The sequence below is a fragment of the Colias eurytheme genome, chromosome 12 (assembly GCF_061535395.1).
Source record: "Colias eurytheme isolate Ceu_HAF_F1 chromosome 12, ilColEury1 Martin Lab GWU primary, whole genome shotgun sequence".
NCBI lineage: Eukaryota > Metazoa > Arthropoda > Insecta > Lepidoptera > Pieridae > Colias > Colias eurytheme.
In genome coordinates, this window is record NC_142991.1 from 4,068,073 (window position 1) to 4,091,701 (window position 23,629).

Consider the following 23,629-nt stretch of genomic DNA (forward strand, 5'->3'; position numbering starts at 1 on the left):
TCTATAGGTAAGTACAATAAAACTGATGCAGAGTGCCATTTTGTACATCAATTTAAAAAATCAATAATAATAAATCTTTATACTTTTTTATTTTACAGTTTATATCTAATTGAAGACTGATCATTTCACAGATCATTTACATTAGATAAACTTTCATACTAAATATGTAGTAGAAAAAAAACTGGCACTAAAATTTTATTAGTTATTTTCATCCCTAGATAATTTAGACAGCATGGCAGTAACACAATGGCCTTATTTTTTAGTAGTTTCGGGAATTTATGCATAATTTATTGGCAACACTTGTTTTACTTCTAAATACGATTTACGAACGAATCGTCACGAAGATAAAGAATTTATTTGTGATCATATAAACATATTTGTTAGTTTTAGCTATAGAAAACACCTAATAACAGTTTGGTGTTTATAATAAAAGTGCGCTATAATATAGTGTTGTGTTGGATAAGTGTTTATATTGTTTTGTTGTGACAATATTGTGTGGAAAATCAATGAGATCCTGTATGGAGCAGCTGCTACAATATGTGCAGTGTTGATTACGAATGACATCTGACGTGAAACAAAAAGAAAATAGTACGAAGGAACTGCTAGCGTAAAAGGTAAATCATATTGAAAGTAAATGGCTTTCATAACTTTCTGGGGAAATCAATCTAGGACGTATGATAAAATCGCCCTTCACTAGAAGTATTGCAATAAATCAAGGAAAATGTTAAAAATATGACCTCCAACTACATCTTCCTATTTGTTTTCGACGAAATCTGCTTCAGTGAAATTCGAAACAAAGCATATTAATTGATAAGGAATCTCGATTGTCCTAGTTATCAAGTAGGTGAAGTGAAATGGTTCATAAAGAAATAATCAGTCTATAATTTAAGAAATTATAAGAACATATAGAATCATACCAAGTACCTACATTAAATTTTATGAATGTAACAATGAAACATGAAAGTGTGTTAGCACAGTTGTTATTTTGTTTATATTGGTGTAATGACCTTGTTATTTGTTTCAATTTATAGCTTTAAACTCGTTGCTCAGAGGAACTAACTTGCACACTTTTATAATAATATAAGTAGTACCTATTTGATGCATTCATATCTGCTATAATATTAAGATGTTGATAAATTCACACAAATAATGGCAATAAATCTAGAAGAAATATCATTATAATGTGTATACATGTATACATATAAAAAGTAGTTACTCCTATTTTTGAATCTCTAGAACTTGATTTTATAATAGCACACATTCATAAACTGACCTTAAAGCCACAGAAGCACTACATATAATTATGAGAGCTCCACAAAAACAAGTTTATAAATTGCCACTTAAAATGACATTTACATGCAGCCAAAGCATGTGTGTAACTTTAAGATGTGAAATTTGTAAATGGTGGTTTTCCATTAATTATTGGGGTAAAAGTATCTGAAGTTGTGGTGGCTTTTTGTTATAAATAAATTAATAAAAAAACTGTTTAATTTTATTAAATTTTAAAATTGTATATTACTATATTAATTAAACACAAATTTCTCTAAGCTAGAATTTCTATGTTATTTCCATAGACTAATATTTTCCTAATACAAGCTCATTATGTTGTCCTGTAACAGGACTAGACACAAGGTTTGTGAAACCTTGAGTAGTTTGCATAATCTAGGTTAGTAAGTACATATTATAATTTTTTTTTATATTAAATTTTATTATAATTACTAGTTGTGATATAGTTTCCGTGACTGTGTCTGTCTACTTGGATTAAAATTCCAAAGGTGTTCGCTAAAAATAGTCAGTTCCCAGTAAATTGCAATGCTCGCCACCTATTCCATCTAATTAAAATATTTGAAGGGCTGTTCAAAAACCATGGGAAGTTTATTTGTTTGTCTCCTATATTTAATACAAGCATAAGGCAAAATAACACACAACAATAAGACTATATTACAGGTGCAATAAGCCATATCAAACTTTGTACCTTATCAGCTTATCAAAAGATTTATTTTACGAAATGGCTTATTGTGTTCATAATACAATTTTGTATTGTGAGAAATGATTAATCTATTTGGCACTGCAATTCGTAAATTCAGAATATATTTATAATTTCAAATTTTATTTTTTTCAGTCGGTATTCAAAATGTTGATTGTTCAAATAAAAGTATGTGTTTGCATTGTGACATCAATTCTGAGTAAAATACTTTGTTTAACCCTTAATTACTCGCGTCCATACAGTTACACTTACGCTCGCGTGGGGTATATTTAACCCCAATTTTAAAGGTACAATAAAACATATTTTTAATGACATACTTTTATTTTTATTATAAAAATTAGAAAGAGACAACATTGTTCTAAATTATAATACTATCTTCAATCAATATAAATATAATAAACTTTTAAAGATGAAACTTTAAATTTAGGACCTTTTTATTCAATACATTTATCACATATCATAGTGGAATGGTCGTGACAAACTTGCTGGTGGAATTTGGCACACATAAATTTTATTTTTTTATCCTTTGACCTTGGACAGATACGGCACTTTTTATAAGTTGTCGATGGACCACCTCTGGAAGTGGGGCTAGGATCCTGAACTTGAGCATTTTTTTAGCCGTTTTTGTATGGCCCTAGGCAGTGTGGTAAATATAACCATAGGCCATCTTTTTGTTCGTCTGCCGACGTTATAGTTAGCACACATTTGGTTGAGTTGTGGTCACTCTGGATCACGTCCTCGTCTACCTCATCTTCATCGGAACTATGTATGATGCTTTCTTCATCGTCTTCCAAACGCTCAACAATCTGGTAGTCAGAAAGACGCTTACTTGTCATTTTAGGCGTTCTAACCTAAAACAAATAAACATAAAACAAAGATAAGTAAAAAACGAACCATTTAGTATATGAACTGCACATTATAAAATAAAAATACACATACTCACTCGTCCAAAAAAGTTGCACGAATACTCGCGTGGGGCAATATATACCCCAGACGCGATCTCCTGACACAACCACACGACATGGAGCGGCGCTCGCGAGTGATTCACGGCAGGGGAAGGTATTTAGGCAGCTACTAAGAAAGACACGCAGGTAGCTTTAAAAATGGCGGAGATACGACGCTTCAAATACGCCGTGGGGTTAGATATACCCCACGCGAGTAATTAAGGGTAAAAATTTTTGGGCTGCATGCTTTGTCCAATGCAAAAATATTGCAAAGAAACAAATCTATGTATCTCTCACAGTCATCTGGTTGAATCTGCTATTTGATTGAATGACTACCACCTTCATTAAATGACGACATTTAATTGTTTTCCTAGGATGGCAGAACAAGTGATCAATGTGACGGCTCAGCCAATGTCTGAGCCTGTCCACAACATGTCGAAGGCTATATTTCTACAGACGACCACAGCACAGGCGATATCTGGAATCTTTGTGTGGACGGCCCTATTTATTACTTGCCAACAGGTAATCTTTTTTGTTCTATAAAATATAAAATGCTAATAATAATGATGGTTCTAAGTTTGTCATATTTTTTTGTGTTAGTGTAAACAATGTAAAAGTGTAAAATATAACAATGTTACTTTCAAGGTTATAAAATAAATTCTTCAAATTTAAATAGTATTAAATACTGAAAAAAAAATATATTTTTCAACTAAATTTAAAACAAGACAAAGTGAAAGTTTATTGCTAAATTTAGACTGAAGTTGCAGGATTTCTTTCAAAAATAATGTGAAAATAAATAAAAATAATTTGGAAAATCCAAAAGTGCACGCCTCATAATTTTTTTTTAATAATTATTTATTAATTATTATTTTTGTTTATTTAATAACAATTAAACCACATCGAATCAGACCCTGAAAAATGAAAGGGTTCTATTCCTGAGCATACTCAAGCGTAAGAGAAAAAAAAAGACTCGATTAGTAAAGTATTTCCGTCGCTATCGTGTTAACAAGAAAATCCTCCGCACATACAGACACACGGACGTCCAAGACAGAACTTTTTTAAACTGTTTTTTAACTAGTTTAAATAACAAAAATGACATCAAAAATATCATGAATGTTAAAAATAGTGTTTTTTCTTAATATGTGTGTGTATGTATTATCTTACAAGTGCAATGTATGATACATAAAGACATTTTAAGTTTGAAAAATCAGATGTTTTGCGCGAAGTGACAGTAGTACCCACCTCAACGCTTCGCTTATGAGGCGTGCAAAACATTCATTTTTTTATCTTAGAGAATTGAATAAAATTTTAAATGACTTCATTGATGATACTATAAACTTGTACACACTACACCATCATGACACATAGTATTGAATCATATAAATAAACCAATGTTTTCCTTTAGCTATCGACACTTACAGCATCATCATATTAAATATCTCTGATACAAAAATGAACTGCAACAATTTTACACACAAAAAAAAAACAATATAAAAAAATCTTTATTGTTACTAAAAATGTACCTAAAATTACAAAGCATACATACAGGTACCTGCAACATTTAATATTAACTATAATACATATTATATTGTATTTAAATTTTAAGTAAAACCAAATTTACTTTGTCACTTACATTGATACATGTTTTCCCGAAAAGTAGGTATAATATACCTACCGCAAAAACTAACTAAAAAAAATATACAGACAATCATAGTTAATATTTCGACGAAAAACAATTTATTTTTTGTCGAATATTGAATTATTTTGTGTAATCGTCCGTACAATACATAATTTGCTTACCTACACCGTCCAATTCTTTCCCACTGATGCTATTTTTCTATTCTATACAATAATATTACTAAACCGGTTTTCTACGAACGGCGATTTGTCGAATACTTGCTTCATAATTAGGTATTATGCTTTCTAATGTGGACGTTGCCGCGTAATGGTTTTTATCGTAAGTTACCTGTAAAAATGCTTAGAGAAAATTTACGTTGCTAACACGCCAGTCACTGTTGTATTATAATGATTAGGAGTCAGATTACATTACCTTCATTAAATTTTACTTTCATCGGAATGACCTGTTCCGAGTAATAAACTAGAAATTTAAATACTTTATAACTTAATAATGATGAGGATTTAATTATTATTGTAATCTCACCTTAATATATAAATCTTTGTGTATAAATCTCGTGTCACAATGTTTGTCCTCAATGGACTCCTAAACCACTTAACCGATTATAATGAAATTCGCACACCATGTGCAGTTCGATCCAACTTGAGAGATAGGATAGTTTTTATGAAAAAAAACGTAAACATGTAGGTACCACGGGCGAAGCCGGGGCGAACCGCTAGTCTAATATATGTATACATATTCGTCTATTAGTAAATTTGATTATTTACTTAATTTTCTTTTAGTTTCAAATAAACACTTTTAATTAGACAAAATATGCCCAAAAATATATACATACTGCTATTAGGCTAAAAGGAAACAAAAGTAAATTATTTTTAGAGAATGTATTCGAGATAGAAAAGCTTTAAGCCTTAAATCAATTCAATAAAAATGACAAAAAATTATACGTCGATGTTTTTACAACAAGTTTCGTATAAAATACAGAAAATAGGTATCTTTTTCTACTTATAAATTATACTGGACTTATAACATGCTATGCTCCATTTATCCATCTCAAGCTTCTCATATTACCTACCTACGTTATGTGTTACAGCTGTGTTCGTGTGCAATTACTGCTACCATATCTAACATAGAAGAAAAATATTAGCATACGAAATAATTCTAATGTATGGATGCGAAAGTTTTTTTTGTTTGGTTGTTAGTTATAGCAATAATGTAGCAAAGGTTTACAATGATTAAAGGGGGTCGCTGAAGGATTATAAAGTAATTTGGGATATTTCTATTCATCGTAATGTCCTTTAGTCACGTAGTTTAATATAATACACGCTGAACTAGTAGAGAAACTCGATTTGATCCCTTTGGGATATGTCACATTAGGTACCGCGCTAGCAATTCCGGTCTATCTAGTTATGTAATAATTAATAAATTTCCTTTAGGATTTTCATTTTCTTTCCTATTTTAAAAGATAAGAAATGTTTGGAGTGCTAGGTCGTAGGTATTGAGTCCATTAAATTAAATTAAAGTATTGAAAAACTTGGCAGTTTATTTATAAGGTGAACTTCTTTTAGGTAAACTTCGCTCTATTTATATAGCGAATTTATATTCGCTCTATGTAAAATTACTTATTATGAAACTAGCCTTCTACCCTAAGTACCGTACCACAGTATAATCCACAAACTCTAGGAAAATTCATCAAATTTTCAAGTAAATCGTTTCGTTAAGAATAAGAACAGACTACATAATTCCAATATTAATGTTATTCATTATGAGCTAGCTTGGTTAAGACTTAAGTCGCCTTATAAATTGACTTAATCCAACCTTCAGAATCAGTTCTTACTGCAAAATCTGATTAATCGAGAAAATTCTGTTCACAAATAAAAATAAGTGTGAGAACTAAAAAACTGGCGTTCGCTTATCAAGGTCGTACGGTCTTGAATATATCGAATAAAGGACGAGAACCGATGTGGTTTGTCAACATAAACTAAAATAGACGACATAAAAAACTTAAGCAATGCTCATAGATCCATTCACCCGTGTCATTTTATCGAGATTCATAAATATCTAGGTGTTTTGTTTACAACTATGTATCTATTTTTAAATATGTTGTTAATTTACTTTTTTCTAATTTGTGAAACTCGTAATTCGCGTATTATAATATGTAAATAGATTCTACAATTCATATTTTTAACCCGTATCATATTGTTTATTAATCTTAAACGCAATAAGTTAATTTATTATGAAAAATAAACAAACTATACAAAATAGCCACGCGGTTTGATGTACTTATTTTCCATTTATATTAATTACAACAGTTACTCTACTTAATAGGTTTCTACACTGTTTGAAATACATAATTTGCTGGGTCATCAATTACATGCGATCGTTGACACTAACGTTACATTACACGCTAAGTAAATTGAGAATTAACTATCTACAGTAAAAATACTTAGGTATGTATATACCTATGTAACTATTTATAAATTATCACTTTCGACAAAACTGAAACGCGCAGTCAAATAAGTTTGTTTACTAAATATAGGTAAAACTTTGGCGGAAAAGGATTCTCTTCACAACTTTAATTGACTTACAAATTCCATCTGGTAGGTACCTATAAAAGAACGCTAAGTCTTAATTAATAGAAAAGCAGTGATTTGAAATAACTTAAAAACAACACTATCTAAGAAATATGTTTAGTTTGCTAGTTATCCACGAAACCAGCTTGTGTTGGTGAAATGGGGTACCAGTGAAAACCTTAATAACTTTACTTTGATACCATTCCATAATCCATTCCTTTCGCCAATCTACTCTATCAAAACCTTGACATATTAGCATTGACGGACATATTTACTGAAGGTAGCGTTTACTATTTCAAAGAATTTTATCGGGAGTCTAAAAATTGCACGTCCAATTTACCAATCCGTTTTGCTATTCGAGAATCAAAGCTTCAATGCATGTCAGAATGTAACTTTTAGTCGGATTGTGATGGATGACCTCTAGTAACACGATCGTTTACACGAATAAAGTTTAAATCAATAAACTATGATGTTTTTATTACGGACGCGCCCATTAAGGAGGGAGTAATGTGCCTATAGCATCAATTTTAAACAATATGCTAAACTGAACTTGAACTATAGCCAATCTTGAAACTTAAGTATAACCCGAAACTTCTCAAACTAAGGGTCCACTTAATTCATGTTATTGCTGCTTTAAGTACGCTATAAACTAACACTTAAGAGGGTAGTATAAAAAATAATAATGTGAGAACAACATTATTAAAAAGCCCGCGGTCATTAGCCTTGAAAATTTATAAACATTATTCACAAAGCCTTTGTCCCTTCAGTGTACAATTGTTTTAGGTAACAAAATGATAATTTTATTTCGCTAATGCGATTGTATTGTGAAATCTCATACAAATGTTTACACTTAGTATATTATGATAGATATCGAGCTCTCATCTGAGCGAAATTGCCAATTTCACTCGTCGTAACCGCCGCGTTATCAAACTCCATCATTGTAGTGACATAACCACTCATAAAGTATCACTGCTAGTAGAGCGATAAAATCTATCCTTACGATTATTAAAAGTTAATTAATAATTATATTAAATCGTATTATAAATTACAAAACAAGAGACATCACAGCCCATAAGGTAGTTAGAATATACAGGTTCTATGCCAGTAGAAAACCTTATTAAAATTATTCAAACATCTCAGTATTTCTTTACCAAATAGCTCGTGGTGATTTAATCGAAGTTCATTTCCCGGGTCAATCAGTATGGGAAAAGTTCTCGGATCTTAAACGAGTGACAACTCGTGTGCTGGAAAAACTTGTGTAATAATAGACATAGTTACCTAGTGTATCCAGTTTTTTATATGATTTATCAAGAAGCTGATCTTACGGTTGAGCGTTTTGTTACAAAAGCGTCATACGGCATACCACAATGTACACAGAATGCTTCTGAATATAGTTGTAGGGGAATACCGCATAAATAAACAAGCACAACATTACATCACAATTATATTTCTTTTTAATTGTTCATACTTATTCTGGGATTAAGCTCTTAATTGAAATATCGGAAGTGTATTTATTGACTATACGATGTTCTTCCTATCGTCTGTGATCTCAGAAATAGAACTATAACCATTACTTTTAAATACATATGTAGTAGTACCAGAAATTAGAAAACAGAAGCTCAAATCTTTGTGTTACTTGAGCACGCTTTGTGTGAAGATGATTGATGGTGGTTTCTGTACTCTCTATTGCACGCCTCATAAGCGAAGCGTTGAGGTGGGTACTACTGTCACTTCGCGCAAAACATCTGATTTTTCAAACTTAAAATGTCTTTATGTATCATACATTGCACTTGTAAGATAATACATACACACACATATTAAGAAAAAACACTATTTTTAACGTTCATGATATTTTTGATGTCATTTTTGTTATTTAAACTAGTTAAAAAACAGTTTAAAAAAGTTCTGTCTTGGACGTCCGTGTGTCTGTATGTGCGGATCCTTTTTCTTGTTAACACGATAGCGACCGAAATACTTTACTAATCGAGTCTTTTGCACGCCTCATAAGCGAAGCGTTGAGGTGGGTACTACTGTCACTTCGCGCAAAACATCTGATTTTTCAAACTTAAAATGTCTTTATGTATCATACATTGCACTTGTAAGATAATACATACACACACATATTAAGAAAAAACACTATTTTTAACGTTCATGATATTTTTGATGTCATTTTTGTTATTTAAACTAGTTAAAAAACAGTTTAAAAAAGTTCTGTCTTGGACGTCCGTGTGTCTGTATGTGCGGATCCTTTTTCTTGTTAACACGATAGCGACCGAAATACTTTACTAATCGAGTCTTTTTTTTTCTCTTACGCTTGAGTATGCTCAGGAATAGAACCCTTTCATTTTTCAGGGTCTGATTCGATGTGGTTTAATTGTTATTAAATAAACAAAAATAATAATTAATAAATATTTATTAAAAAAAAATTATGAGGCGTGCACTTTTGGATTTTCCAAATTATTTTTTTCTCTTATGCTTGAGTAGGCTCAGGAATAGAACCCTTTCATTTTTCAGGGTCTGATTCGATGTGGTTTAATTGTTATTAAATAAACAAAAATAATATTTAATAAATATTTATTAAAAAAAATTATGAGGCGTGCACTTTTGGATTTTCCAAATTATTTATTGACTATACGATGTTGTTCCTATCGTCTGTGATCTCAGAAATAGAACTATACCATTACTTTTAAATACATTATGTAGTAGTACCAGAAATTAGAAAACAGAAGCTCAAATCTTTGTGTTACTGGAGCACGCTTTGTGTGAAGATGATTGATGGTGGTTTCTGTACTCTCTATTTTGTGATTACGGTACTGCGACAATTGTTTCATTGCCCTCTGATCAATGATGTATCTATAAGGTTATATATGTTAAAGAAAGTGAAAAAAGAACCAATAGTAGGTAATGAGTAGATATAGAGGGGCAAAGCTCTAAACAAACTACTTTTGTATTCATATTGTTTGTTAGAATGTTTACTAGTACGAATAGTATGTAGAATTGCGGCAATGTGAATTTTTAATCTCATAAAAGTTGGATAAGTTTAAAAAGAGGTTTTTCATTAAAAATAGTTTAATGAATTTATTCTTATCGCGTATCACATAATAGGTACCTATAATTGTACGGTTTGTTAAATTCTATAACTGCTAATAATGTTTCGTATTGATTTTCTATATACCATTGTTAATTGTAAAGCACTTGACCTTGTAATCATCCATAGTTATTAGCGAATAATTTTCTAAACGCTTTGTTATGCAGTTATTAATTATGTTCTGAGATTAGCAATTATCAATCATTATGATAATTTGATGCAATAATAATTACATTAATACACATTTTTATAGAGCAATATCTATTGAGTCGGAATTTTATAGTAATTTTACAGTTTAGTAACTGCAGGTTGATTTTCTGTGATGTGATGAATCCAATCTTTTGTCCGCTTGAATTTTGTAAAAATGTTCGATTTACCACAGCAGTAACTATATATATTAAGTTTATTTTCGCAAAGTAAACATAATAAAATAAATTAAATATTGTAGTGAAAGGCCAGTATCAATTTAATTGAAGGTATGACGTGATGATGACCAATAAATGACGAAATACTAACAGCAGAGTTTTAGAATTTATTTACTGAATTCATAACACCTGACAAAGCACCTATTGCTTTAAAAATTTACCGATTTGAATAGTTATCTTGGGGGAGGGGAAGTACTGTAATCTTTTTTCTACAAAGTTAGAGTAAAAAATAAGTACTCTGTTTACTATAACCTGGTTTCTGAAATGTTTGATTATTTTTATCAATAGTAGTTACAGTTATAATAATTATTTGTATTCACAGCTATTAGGAGTAGGTATGTTATATGTATCAGGCTGATAATAACAAATGCAATGAAACATTTGCAATTAATTTTCATTACAGTTTTCCTTTTATCCGCTATTAAATAAGGCAATGTGCAGAAATTATTACCAACGTTACGTCTAATACTCAAAGGTATAATAATTTCTTACTTCATAACATACAAAGAAACTAAATCTCGCTCTAACGATATATTGTATAGCCGAAATGGCATTCATAAAAATGTCTTTGTTCAAGTAAACGAAACAGACTATCACTATATACATTGCTTTCCATTGCAGATTTACCAACACCTGCGCTGGTACACGAACCCCTCGGAGCAGCGATGGATAGTGCGCATATTGTTCATTGTGCCCATATACGGTTGCTACAGCTGGATTTCGCTATTGTTCTTCATGGGAGACTCGTATTATGTGTATTTCTTCACAGTCAGGGATTGTTATGAAGGTATGGTCTCATTGAAATTCCCTTAACGTTCTAACTAGTGGAATGAACTGCTTTATAATGTACCTTTTTAATAAGTATAGAGTTATAGACTGTAAAACTTTATAAATATTTTTGGTATATTTTATATGCAATAAATTACATTAATTCATGCACCGTCATTTGAGAATTGAATTTCCGCCTAGTCGTAATGAAGTCTAGAATAATCCAGTATTCATGACTTAACCTCACGATCGAACTTTTTCTATCCTTAAACTATATGAATATCAGAACTAGAATTAAATCCTTGAAATTTATATATTAATACAGATCGACACTCACAAAATGCGGTAAAAAGACTTTAATTTCTAAATGTGGTAAAACTTTAAATACATATATCAGTGATTGTGGAAAATCGAGGTACTTATTTCCTGTTTATAGCTTGTCAATGCTAAGCGATTATAAAATAAATCGAAACAAAACAACTTTTTAACATCATGGTCTTGTTATACGAAAGTCCAAAATCAACGAAGGTTTACCACTTTTGCTTATATCTCTAAAGTACCCATTTTTCTTAGGTAGTGTTTTTTAAGAGGTTCGCTTTCCATAGATTGACTCATACACACACGTTTTCTGTCGTAAACTACTTCGATCGTTCATTTTTCCATGTGAAAGATTTATGTAAAATGTGACTATTGCATTTAAATGTACACTATTGTAATTACAGTATTAAGGAAATAGATAACAATAATTACCAATAATAAATATATTATAATTCTAATGCATTTCCTTTTGAACGTACCTACTGTATCTTGTTTGTTTGTCCTCACTCTATTTGAGGTTATCGCGCCTTTTTAGCTCATGCAAATGGTTTTTGTTCTTGACCTTTAAAGGTGCTGTAAGAGAAAATAAAGCACGTTAACGAGATGAGTTCTTTAACTAAGCCAGTTTCATAAGCCTTTCAATGGTAAAGTTTTTTTGAATTGTTGGAAATCACAATGGTAGTGGAAGTTAATTAAAATTGCGAAAGGACTGCATCACAGCACAGTTCCGAGAGTTGATTATAAGTTATTATGACCTAACCAGATATATGGATCATATATTGGATCACGTATGTCGTATTGGATTTCCAAAATGAACTAATCCAACGTTGCTCTGATTTGCTGTTGCACTAAAATATCCGAACGAGGTCGCTGTATTTATACATGGTTATTTATAAGTAGAAATAAGCTTGCACGGTACTGATAGTGCATATTTCGAATTACCAAATGGTATTAGATACATTGATTGCGTTCGTTTTCCTTTTGCATTTGTACGTAATTTATTAATATTGAAATTTACATCTGGTAATTCGGATACGCATATAGATTGGTTTTAAATTAATGTTTGTAATGTACGTCGATGTATTTAGATTATTTTGTGAGTGCAACATTTCTGTTTAAAACTATTCTGGAGTAGTGCAATTGCATGTTAGCGTTTCTCTATCGTATTTCTACAATAAGCCGTAAAACAGTAAATTGCTCGTTAAAGATGAAAATAAAAATGCACAATACAAAAATAAAGTAACCTAGTTTTCGTCAGCATTCAATTCGTTAGAGTTCAATCTATTTAAGGTACAATTGACTTTTAGGGGCTCATAATGATTTCCGTATCTATTCCATTAGTTAAGTGTTGCACAAAACAGTAATTTAATTACCTGTAATGGCGTTGCGTTCCGTTAGCAGCTGTACTTCACTTTTTCTAATGAATATAAATTGCAGACATACACAGTGATGTGTAACCTCATTTTATGTAATCACGGATATTAATGTAGGATCGTAGGCGAGTGGATTGGATAATATTAACGTTCGTGCGGTGTAAACTCGTATGTTTATTGTTTTACTCTATTAAAATTCCTCTCTCCATTTGTCCATCTACATACCGCAATATTCAGTATTCTATCAGATCTGTTGAATTTTATTACAAATTGAATATATCATCTGATCATAGATAAAATCTGCCATCCATTCCCGATGATGAAAAGGGTATAAAAGATTGGTCTGGTTGACTAGACCGAGTCGAGCGTAGCTTGAAAATGTCACGTGCTTGCAATTTGAATTTTCTTTATCCTCCTAATTTATCCTATAACTATATAGCTCCAGAACTCTGGCATAATTTGTCGGTATATTCAGATAGAATATTTAACCCACATTGCAGAAACTAGGAAAAGAGAGGCCCTCATTGCATTGTAAACGATCGACGCGACGGTGCAATACTAGTATTTTATATTGTAACTATTGTCCGTAATTAGATTATAGATTAAGACAAGGGTCAATGGACACTAATAGCGCCTAAGGAATATACCTAGTACCTACTTCTATAGACACTCCTGCGTTTTACACGCTAACAAGTGACAATGTCTTGTCTATATCATGCTATTGACGTTTCTTATTTCGAGCTTCGCTGCTCACTTTCACCTTCTAATTTCCACCACCACGTTAGCAAAGTGTTTGTCACGGTGTGAATCATTTAACCTTGCCCCAGTCAAGCAGAGATAAATGCTTTTCGTATGGCTTTTAGGAAAGCCGTTAGGTCTTCGAAATGTAATAATGTATTGAGAATGACTGACTGATATATTCGAAGTCAATATTTGTAGCAACACAAATGTTGAAGTTGGACAATGTAAGATTTTAAATCTTAATTTGTTTTCTAAATATTGGAAAGTTGAAGGTAGTTGTAGGTTGGCCTTTAGGTACTTTACTGTTACATGGTTCACGTAAATAATAATTTTTAAACAGTTCTTGTGTTAAATGTTTATTCTTAGCAACTGCATACTTCGTAATACAACCAAGCAAAATTTTTGAGGATGAATCATTGCGGTAACCATCAAATCAACATACAACCTGTTTATTTCTATTTAAGAATAATTTCCAATATAATTACGAGTCCTATGATCTAAAAGATGAATATTAATCAACCATTGCTTCAATAACGAAATTATATAACACCAATAATACATCCCGTTTGCAGCGTTCGTGATATACAGTTTCCTATCCCTGTGCTACGAGTACCTGGGCGGGGAGGGTAATATAATGTCGGAACTGCGGGGTCGACCGGTTCGGGCCTCTTGTGTTAATGGGACCTGCTGTCTCTCGGGCGCCACTTACACCATCGGCTTCCTGCGGTTCTGCAAACAAGCGACGCTGCAGTTCTGCCTGATCAAGCCGGTGTGCGCGTTCGTCATTATCTTCTTGCAGGTGAGGTTTGGATATTAATGTGTGAGTGTGGTTTGTTACAGGAATAAAATGGGACATGTTGGAAGATTGTATATTACTTGCCTTAGACTGGTCACTCTACCAAATTGACCTTGATTTTAGTGTCGCAAAATACTTTTTGTAATAGTGGCAAAACCTTTGGTTTAGTTTAATTTTACTAGGGAAGGAACAACTTAAACGTCTGAACTGAAATGGAATGGACCAAGTAATTGAAGTAGAACTATTTCGAGCTAAAAATGTAATGTTCTCTATTTGCGGAGAAAATCTTTATTCGAAATTGGTAAAATTAACAATTGGGTAATCAAATACGAGTATGAAAATTTGGATATATTAAACATAAAAATAAGTTAATTTATAAATCGGACACATTTCTATCACGATAAAACATTTCATTAGTGTTGGCAAATTCGTCGCCATATTCGACAACCTGATAATTAGACGATATATCTTATCTTAATTATTCCTTGTAGATATGATAGTGTACAATGTACATGATTCACACCTGCGTAGTTTTTGTTATATTGAGTTTATGAAACTGCTGAATACAAAACATATACGGGTAGTAGGAATGCTTATAATCTTCTTAAAGATGTTACGAATTTCCTAGAAAGTTATAAACGTTAGACATATGGAATGAGAAATACGTTAAGAACGTTCATATTGCATTTTACATACGATTAATGCATAGAAACGTAATAAAGGAAAGCCAATAAGTAGATAATTCATATGATTAGATATTATGACACATGTTGAAATTAACAAGAAGTAATTAGTAAAAATCTAGATGGTATTTCGATTATTTTTTGTTGCTCATCATTATGATAGTGTCTTTAAAATAAATGTATTTACAAATTTGAAATTCATGTTTATTTCATACTTAAATCAAAGTCTAATAAATCACCCGTAATTTTAGTTTTCTATATTACGGTAGGAGGCCACAAATGGCTTATCCATACTATAATATTATAAAGCTGAAGAGTTTGTTTGTTTGTTTTTTTGTTTGAACGCGCTAATCTCAATAACTACTGGACCGATTAGAAAAAAATATTTCGGTGTTAGATAGCCCATTTGTCGAGGACCGGAGCAATGCGGGTGAAACCGTGGAGCACAGCTAGTATTAATTAAGCTGGAATCTAAAATGATTCTTAGAGCTAGCGCGCACGAGCAACTTTGTCTCCGCAACTATTTTGTCTCTCTCATCAATTTGTATGGGGAGTTGCGTCGCTACGTGCGCGCACTTTCATACTAGCCCATAGGTGGGAGAGACAAAATACATAGTTGCGGAGACAAAATAGTTCCATGGAAATTGACCAAGCCGTTTCGTAGGAGTTTAACTGCAAGCACCGCGACCGCGACACGATAATTTTATTTATATATATCAGATTCTGGTTTACCTATATATTAATAATTTTAATAAATCGTAATAATATTTCCCTTGCAGTCAGCTGGCCACTACCACGACGGTGATTGGTCGCCCAGCGGCGGGTACATCTATATAACCATAATATACAACTTCTCAGTGAGCTTGGCTCTATATGGGTTGTTTTTGTTCCTGGGCGCTACAAGGGAAATGCTCAAACCGTTTGACCCTGTGCTCAAGTTCTTCACCGTTAAATCTGTAATCTTCTTGTCGTTCTGGCAGGGTGAGTATTTCTTAGTAGTCTTGTTGGATGCTTCTTTATTGTGTGTATGTGTTTATGTTTTGTTTTCCTTATTTCTGAATAATAAATTGGAAAGTATCAAGAGATGTGAAAACTAAAAAAATGTACAATAGAGGCTGAATAATCATAAAAAAGAGCGCGTGTGCCGAGCACACGTGTCAGAAGTGAAACTTCTTTGCCAAGATTTAAAGATTCCAATATCGTCGCATTTTAAATTTTACTCTCAAGGCGCCTAAAAAAGTTTCACCTCAAATGTAATAAAAATATATTATAGAATAATGAAAGAATTTTTATCAATGTAGTTGATGTTCCTTGAATTATTTAAATCATCTTTCAAATATCATGCGACGTACATAATCTTAAAAAATCAATTGATATCAATACAAGTGTCGTCTACATTGTTTATTTTTATTTTGTGAAAACTGCTTTCGTCATGTACATATTTGTAAATAGGTGGTTTCTATAGAACAATAACAATGTGATCGTTTAATGCGAAATTGTATACGAATAATAAATGCTGTTTTGAAATACAGATTATTATCATTAATATTTACTTATTTTTGTTAAAATGCCACAAATTTAATGTTATTAACAAAAAAGGCTTTTGAAATATTGGAATAATCAGAAATTATTAATATAGCAATTCCAACCTTAAGTTGGTCAATGTAATTTGAATTAGAACTGAGGAATAATCAATTATGTTATCACTGTATTAGCTGTTTGCGAAATGTCGGTTTAGTATATAAATTCGTCTTCAATTTCTATCCATTAGCAATAAGCATCTATAATTATAATGATTATTAGAGGATACTTTGATGATAAAATAAAATAAATAAAATATCGAGACAGTAGTAAAAGAGTATCATAATATGTACAACTATTGTCGAGCCAATTTAATAGGCAACATTTGACGTCTATCAATTTTATCTTCGAAGAGAGGTAACCTGCTTAAAAACATCGATTAAAGTGAATTAATCGATATGTATTTGAAACATTTGTCAATCGAATTTATTAATTTATGATGATTTTTATTCACAAGTGATCAATGCATTCGATTCAAGATGTCAGATTTCGATTTTTAGAGTAACGTCTCTGGTATTTAAAAAGAAAAGAGGTTTATTGACACAAAATTGTAGTGACGTCAGTTCTTCAATTCAGAAATTGTTTATTATGTTTAGAACGGTTTATCAGTAAAATGAAATCTTAAAATTACTTGTATCGGTCATTATTATTATAAATATGTAGTCGTAATTGAAAAAAGTTCAGCAAATGTGCAGTTCTAACAAAACGAAATATCATGTTATTCTATGTCGTCGTTACTAGGTTACGTTCTTGAATTTTGTTGAACTGTCAAATGTTGCCTATTAAAATGGCTCTACTATAATATTAAACCGTGGTGCCTACTGGCAGGTTTCCCACTATTTGATTGTGTTCTTTATAGCTCTTCTGTCAGTTGAAATGACCACGAATGAAAATATACGTCAAAATTTGACTAAAGGCTATCAGATGATTATCATTTAATAGTGAATTTTCGTACATAGTAGACTGTAGATAAACATTTTGTTATAAACCCACTAGCAAACCGGGCGAACTCCGTTTCGCCACCAGAGACACCTTTTCTTGCTATAAACCTCACGGAGCCCGAGACCTTTCCAACGAATGCAAAACTGTGGAAATCGGTTCGTGCATTCTGGAGTTATAGCGTCAGGAAGGAAAACCCGACTTATTTTTATATAGTAGTTAACCCATTATTCAAAAATTCCAGGCGTAGGTCTCGCGATCCTCGAGAAAGCCGAGGTTATATCACCAATAATAGACGAGAACGGCATCCCCACCACCGCCGGTACAGTGTCCGCGGGTTACCAGAACTTCCTCATTTGCATCGAGATGGTCGCCGCAGCGGTTGCGTTGCGTTACGCGTTCCCCGCGGCGGTGTACGCGCACGCGCACCGCGACCCGCACAGATCGGTCACTATGCAGTCGATATCCAGCAGCCTTAAGGTACGTATTATGTAGGTAACACACACACACATACTTATAAGTACACTAGCGGTCCGCCCCTATCTCTCAAGTTGGATCGAACTGCACATGGTGTGCGAATTTTATTATAATCGGTTAAGTGGTTTAGGAGTCCATTGAGGACAAACATTGTGACACGAGATTTATATATATTAAGATATGCGGATACGGCGTTTAGGAGCTCCGTGCGTCTTAGAACTTAGATTGGTGCCTATCGAGGCACATATTATATACGCGCAAATACACACGCGTGTAAACGTGGAGATGCGCGTACACCGGTAAATACACATGTAAACACGCATAGATGCACATACGCTTTTAGATACGCATACGCAGTGATACACATGCAAATACGCGCGTGTATTAAAAATTTTCATAGAGTCAAGGCCGAGGCATCGTATATACCGACATGAAGGCAGACACTCTTAAAATGCATACACCCATACAGTTGCGCATAAACACAGCAAACGTGTTTATTGTGTAAGGGCACGTGCGGGCCTTTTTAGGGTTCCGTAGCCAAAATGGCAAAAACGGAACCCTTATAGTTTCGTCATGTCCGTCTGTCCGTCTGTCCGTCTGTCCGTCTGTCACAGCCGATTTACTCGGAAACTATAAGTACTACAGTGATGAAATTTGATGGGAATATGTGTTGTATGAACCGCTACAAAAATATGACACTAAATAGTAAAAAAAAGAATTGGGGGTGGGGCCCCCCATACATGTAACTGAGGGATGAAATTTTTTTTTTCGATGTACATACCCGTGTGGGGTATCAATGGAAAGGTCTTTTAAAATGATATAAAGTTTTCTAAAAAACATTTTTCTTAAAGTGAACGGTTTTTGAGATATCAGCTCTCAAAGTCGTAAAAAGTATGTCCCCCCCCTCTATTTTTATAACTACGGGGTATAAAATTCTAAAAAAAATAGAGGTGATGCATGCTAATTAACTCTTTCAACGATTTTTGGTTTGATCAAAGTATCTCTTATAGTTTTTGAGATAGGTTGATTTAACTGTAATTTATTATATTTGCTGCTACGGAACCCTTTGTGCGCGAGCCCGACTCGCACTTGGCCGGTTTTTTAAACAATAAGACTCGTACACTCAGACATTCACATATTAATATTTAAACGCATATTCACAAACCTACAATCCAATTCATCCAAATCCAAATATATCCATCCAAATAGACATACATACCCGTATACACATAGATTTCTATTCACATATTCACACACACACACACATAGAATTATTAACGTGATAACGTTTTTAAAATCGTTTTAGTCGGGTGACATGTTCAGAAACTTGTGTCACACCAAAACCTCACGAGCGCGATCGCAGGTATAACGAGAGAGAGACGGACCGATCTCCCGTCTCATCTCGAGCGCTGCCACCAATAAGACGTTATCACGTAAACATCTCGATCGTAAACCTACTTTACAAACAACTAATTTTTTTATAATAAAATTCGTCCCCGCAGGAAACAATGAACCCCAAGGACATAATGACGGACGCGTTCCACAACTTCCACCCGCAGTACCAGCAGTACACGCAGTACAGCTCCGGTGAGTTACATGTATATGTGTGCACGTCTGTACGCTTGTCATGTTTCTTTTGCTAACCTTTTTTATTATAAGAGTATATTATGTACTGTAGGGTTGTTACTTGTTAGTTTAGTAGTGAGAGTTAGGATTTTGTCTTGATCGTATGTTCTTTATTATTTTTGTACGTATACGCATAATGTAATGTAGGATTGGTATTTGGTAGTAAGACCTTTTTGTTTTGGTTATTGAAGTTACTTTTTTGTGTTTAAAAAAAGGAGGAAGTGAATAAGGTCATTTATGTTATGCGGGTAATTATTAAAAGACATACTGGTTAGAATTGCCAGTTTTAAATTAGTCATGTAATCTAGTCAAAGTGCAGACATTTTAACCAATCAGCGATATTAGACAGGATTAAGATTTAATAATTAATTTACACGCGAAATCGTATTTTTTTTTACACAACTTTTATTATTGTTTATTTGTCTAGTCATAATTTTAGCCGCGAATCTTGAGAGGAGTCTTCATTTGTTTTGGTTTTATTTCCTTTCAGATGTCACTTCCCACCTGCCTTATGAGAAACTATAAGCTCTGCCATAGCTGTGCTCTGCATGAAGTGCATTGCTGTTCGTTGTAAAACATGCATTTATTAGCGACTGAAATTTTAACATACATTGCTCCTTATATAGCTCTCAAAGAAAAATTACAATGGTGACAAACGAACATAAGAAGCAATGTACGTAAAACAATTATTGTCAGTCGCTGATGAAAGTATACATATTATGTACGTTAACTCCCACGCTGTTATGTTACTTGCGACTGATTTAAAAATGGAAAAAGACAAAAAAAAAAGAAATTCTAGCAACACCTTTTGTTGCCAGTAACATAATTTTCCACCGAGCATGGAAAGTCTACTAACAGTATTTAATTGTATGGGACAGATAATATTGTTTTTATCGTCTGCCATATCTTAAAGTATTTCGAGTATTTATAGATTATTGCATTATTCATTATTAAAATTCAAACAATTGATAATAATTTTCCAGCTATTATTATTTTATTATCATTGAGTCACTTTTTGCATGCCTTTGACAATTCCCTGAGTATTAATTTTTGGGGAACTTATTATTATATTTAAACATAATACAGCTTTAATAAAAATATAGACATAAATGTAAAGATTCATTTTTATACTCTTTTGACTGTCCCTCCATACTATACATTTATTTCTATAGTATTTATAACACATTTTCTAATAAAAGAAATACAATTAATTTTATTAACGTTTATAAAAAGAACAAAAACCATATGAAAACTAACTCTTTTCACAAGGCTTTAAAGACTTGACAAAGCTTTTATTGCTGCTAAATATTTATTTTGCTTCGACAAGTACCTAAGTGAATAATTTTTTAATATTCTATAAAATCCAATGTCATAATAAAAAAGAAAAATAATTAGAATTTCGGTGCTCGGTTATTTGAACCCTTCGTTAAGTAAGATAATTTTAGTTCAAGATAAATTCTAATAAATAAACGGTTATTGAGTAGTCCGAAATTGAAAGACCATAAATAATAATAATATATTGAGCGCTTGTAATTATGTAAATTTTACGCTTTACTAAAACATAATATTCGGACTAATCATTGCCATATAGGACTTATACCCTTTTTTTGTACTTATTGCCTAGATTTCGGACCGCGGGTTGGCAACACTTTCTTTCATTATCTATGGTCAAAAATTATCCAGTTATATTTTTTAAAAGTAAAAAAGTCCCGTTCTATATTTGAAATTTCGAAAGTTTGCATGATTTTGCATGCGAATGAACTTCGTTTAAATTCTTTCTTTTTAATTATAGCTCTGGTTAAATAAGTGATAAGTTTGTTTTTAATAATTGCCTCCCTTCGGTACCCACCATAATATTAAATATTAGTGTTAATGTTAGAGAATAAAATTATTGTTTATTTCTGTGATTATATTATTTCTTTTTATGTTTTTTTGTTACGTACTTTGAAGGATGTAATCCCTTAGTTGAGCTAGTATTGTATCGAAAATGAAAACGAAATATTGAATACAGGTTTGTTAAATTGTTGGGCATTTATTTTCTGTACCGGTGTTTTACCGAATTTATTATTTTGCCAAAGACAGGCTTTTCGATCGATGTATCTAGGCAAAATAATGCTTTGTATGTAGCCATCTTGTAAAGAAATTATTTTTTATTAGTTAAGTTTTATATTCAGCTTGATTTAAATAATATATATTGCTTAAATTAAAGTTATCGATGTCTTTTGTAATATTAGGTATAAGTCATTGTCAGCAATTTTATTATTTTGTTATTTTAGTCCTACTTTTGCGGTTTCACTAATAAATGTCATTCTGTCTATAAAATCTTTTATTGAACATTATTTTTGGATAATCGTAAGGTAAGTATCAAGTTATTTGGCTTTTTTATTATTGAGTTTGCTAGCATGTGTATCTAATGTGTATGTTTGTTCGTAACAAGTCATTATCACTAATTAATTTTGCTTGTATGCACTGCGTATTAATGAACACTTAAGGAATCATGTTCATTAGAATGTACACTTTAACTAACGTAAATTTCCATGACATTGTGACTTGTCTGTTTTCTCTTTTAATGTGTGTTTTTTTTAAAATAAGCGGGGTTTTTAAGTAAATACGATAGCATTTTAAGGTGTTGGTCGTCATGCATATTTCAAAAACTACTCATGTTTTTTGTATTTTTACTTAAAACTAATTATTTATTTTTGTAGTTCTACTATTGTCTGTATAATATAATAACAAACAATTGAAAATTATTTAAGGTGTTGCTTACTTATTTTTATGAGGGTTTTTGCTTCATTGAGAACGATAAAAAATATTAAAGAATAATCATAATGCTAAAAGTAGTGTGACCCACTTGAATATTGACCCCATAGTTTATTAACAACTTCTAAAATACCTTGAGTGTGTTAGTAATTTCAATGAAGGGTGGTGGTTTAAAGCTTTTGGTGACGGGTTGAATTAATATTTTCTTATTATCTAGTGATGCGTGGTACCGGCGTGGGTAAGCGCAATGGTGAGGAAGGAGCAGCTTTAGCCCCAAGGCCCCCGCCTCAACGCGTGGCTACCATCAGCCAAGCAGCTAATTACCACGAAAAAACCACTTTACTAAGCTCTGACGACGAGTTTCAGTGAACTATCGTTTATTTCTCCTTTAGGCGAACGGGATCAATGTCTCTTCGACGGGTTTAAAGTCTAGTTTACAACTTATTGGTTATACTTTTCCATTTCTCGATGTCATTGCATTAAGCGCTTGGATAGACATTTATGTGATACCTTTATGTTAGTTGTTGATCGTTGTTTTCATTTATACTTCACCTAAAAGTAATATATTAAATAGGCACTTATAAATCCGGCACAAATAATATTTTTAATAACTGTTATTGGATTGTCGTATTTACATGTTATAAGGGAACGATCAAAAAGGCGACTCTGGCGTGGATATATTTAAATATCGCTGTAAGTTAAAAAATAACGATATGTTTATAGAATATTTTATCCATAGATATTATAGATCATAAATATTTTGGTAGATTACTATAATTTCGTCTCTAATTCTATGATGCTATTTAAAATAAACAAAACATTTAAATAATGGCACGTAGTTGCAAAAGAAAATGTTTTAAAAGTTAGATTACCCTGAATCTTTAAGTAATCGATAGAAATAAAATGTGTACAGATAA

At 32.1% G+C, this 23,629-nt stretch overlaps 1 protein-coding gene across 2 annotated transcripts; it reads left to right on the forward strand.

Moving 5' to 3' along the window:
- Positions 1-280: 280 nt before the first annotated feature.
- On the forward strand, positions 281-23,629 carry Tmep (Transmembrane endosomal protein). Of its 2 annotated transcripts, none has more exons than XM_090108289.1 (8): positions 281-614; positions 3,306-3,453; positions 11,272-11,437; positions 14,423-14,649; positions 16,109-16,310; positions 18,094-18,329; positions 19,829-19,913; positions 22,930-23,629. In XM_090108289.1, the coding sequence occupies exons 2-8, from the start codon at positions 3,307-3,309 to the stop codon at positions 23,079-23,081; spliced, it is 1,215 nt and encodes a 404-aa protein (XP_089964415.1). In that variant the 5' UTR covers positions 281-614; position 3,306; the 3' UTR covers positions 23,082-23,629. The 2 variants fall into 2 exon arrangements, with proteins under 2 accessions (XP_089964415.1, XP_089964414.1); XM_090108288.1 differs by lacking the exon at positions 22,930-23,629 and adding an exon at positions 20,443-22,274 and having other exon boundaries at positions 285-614.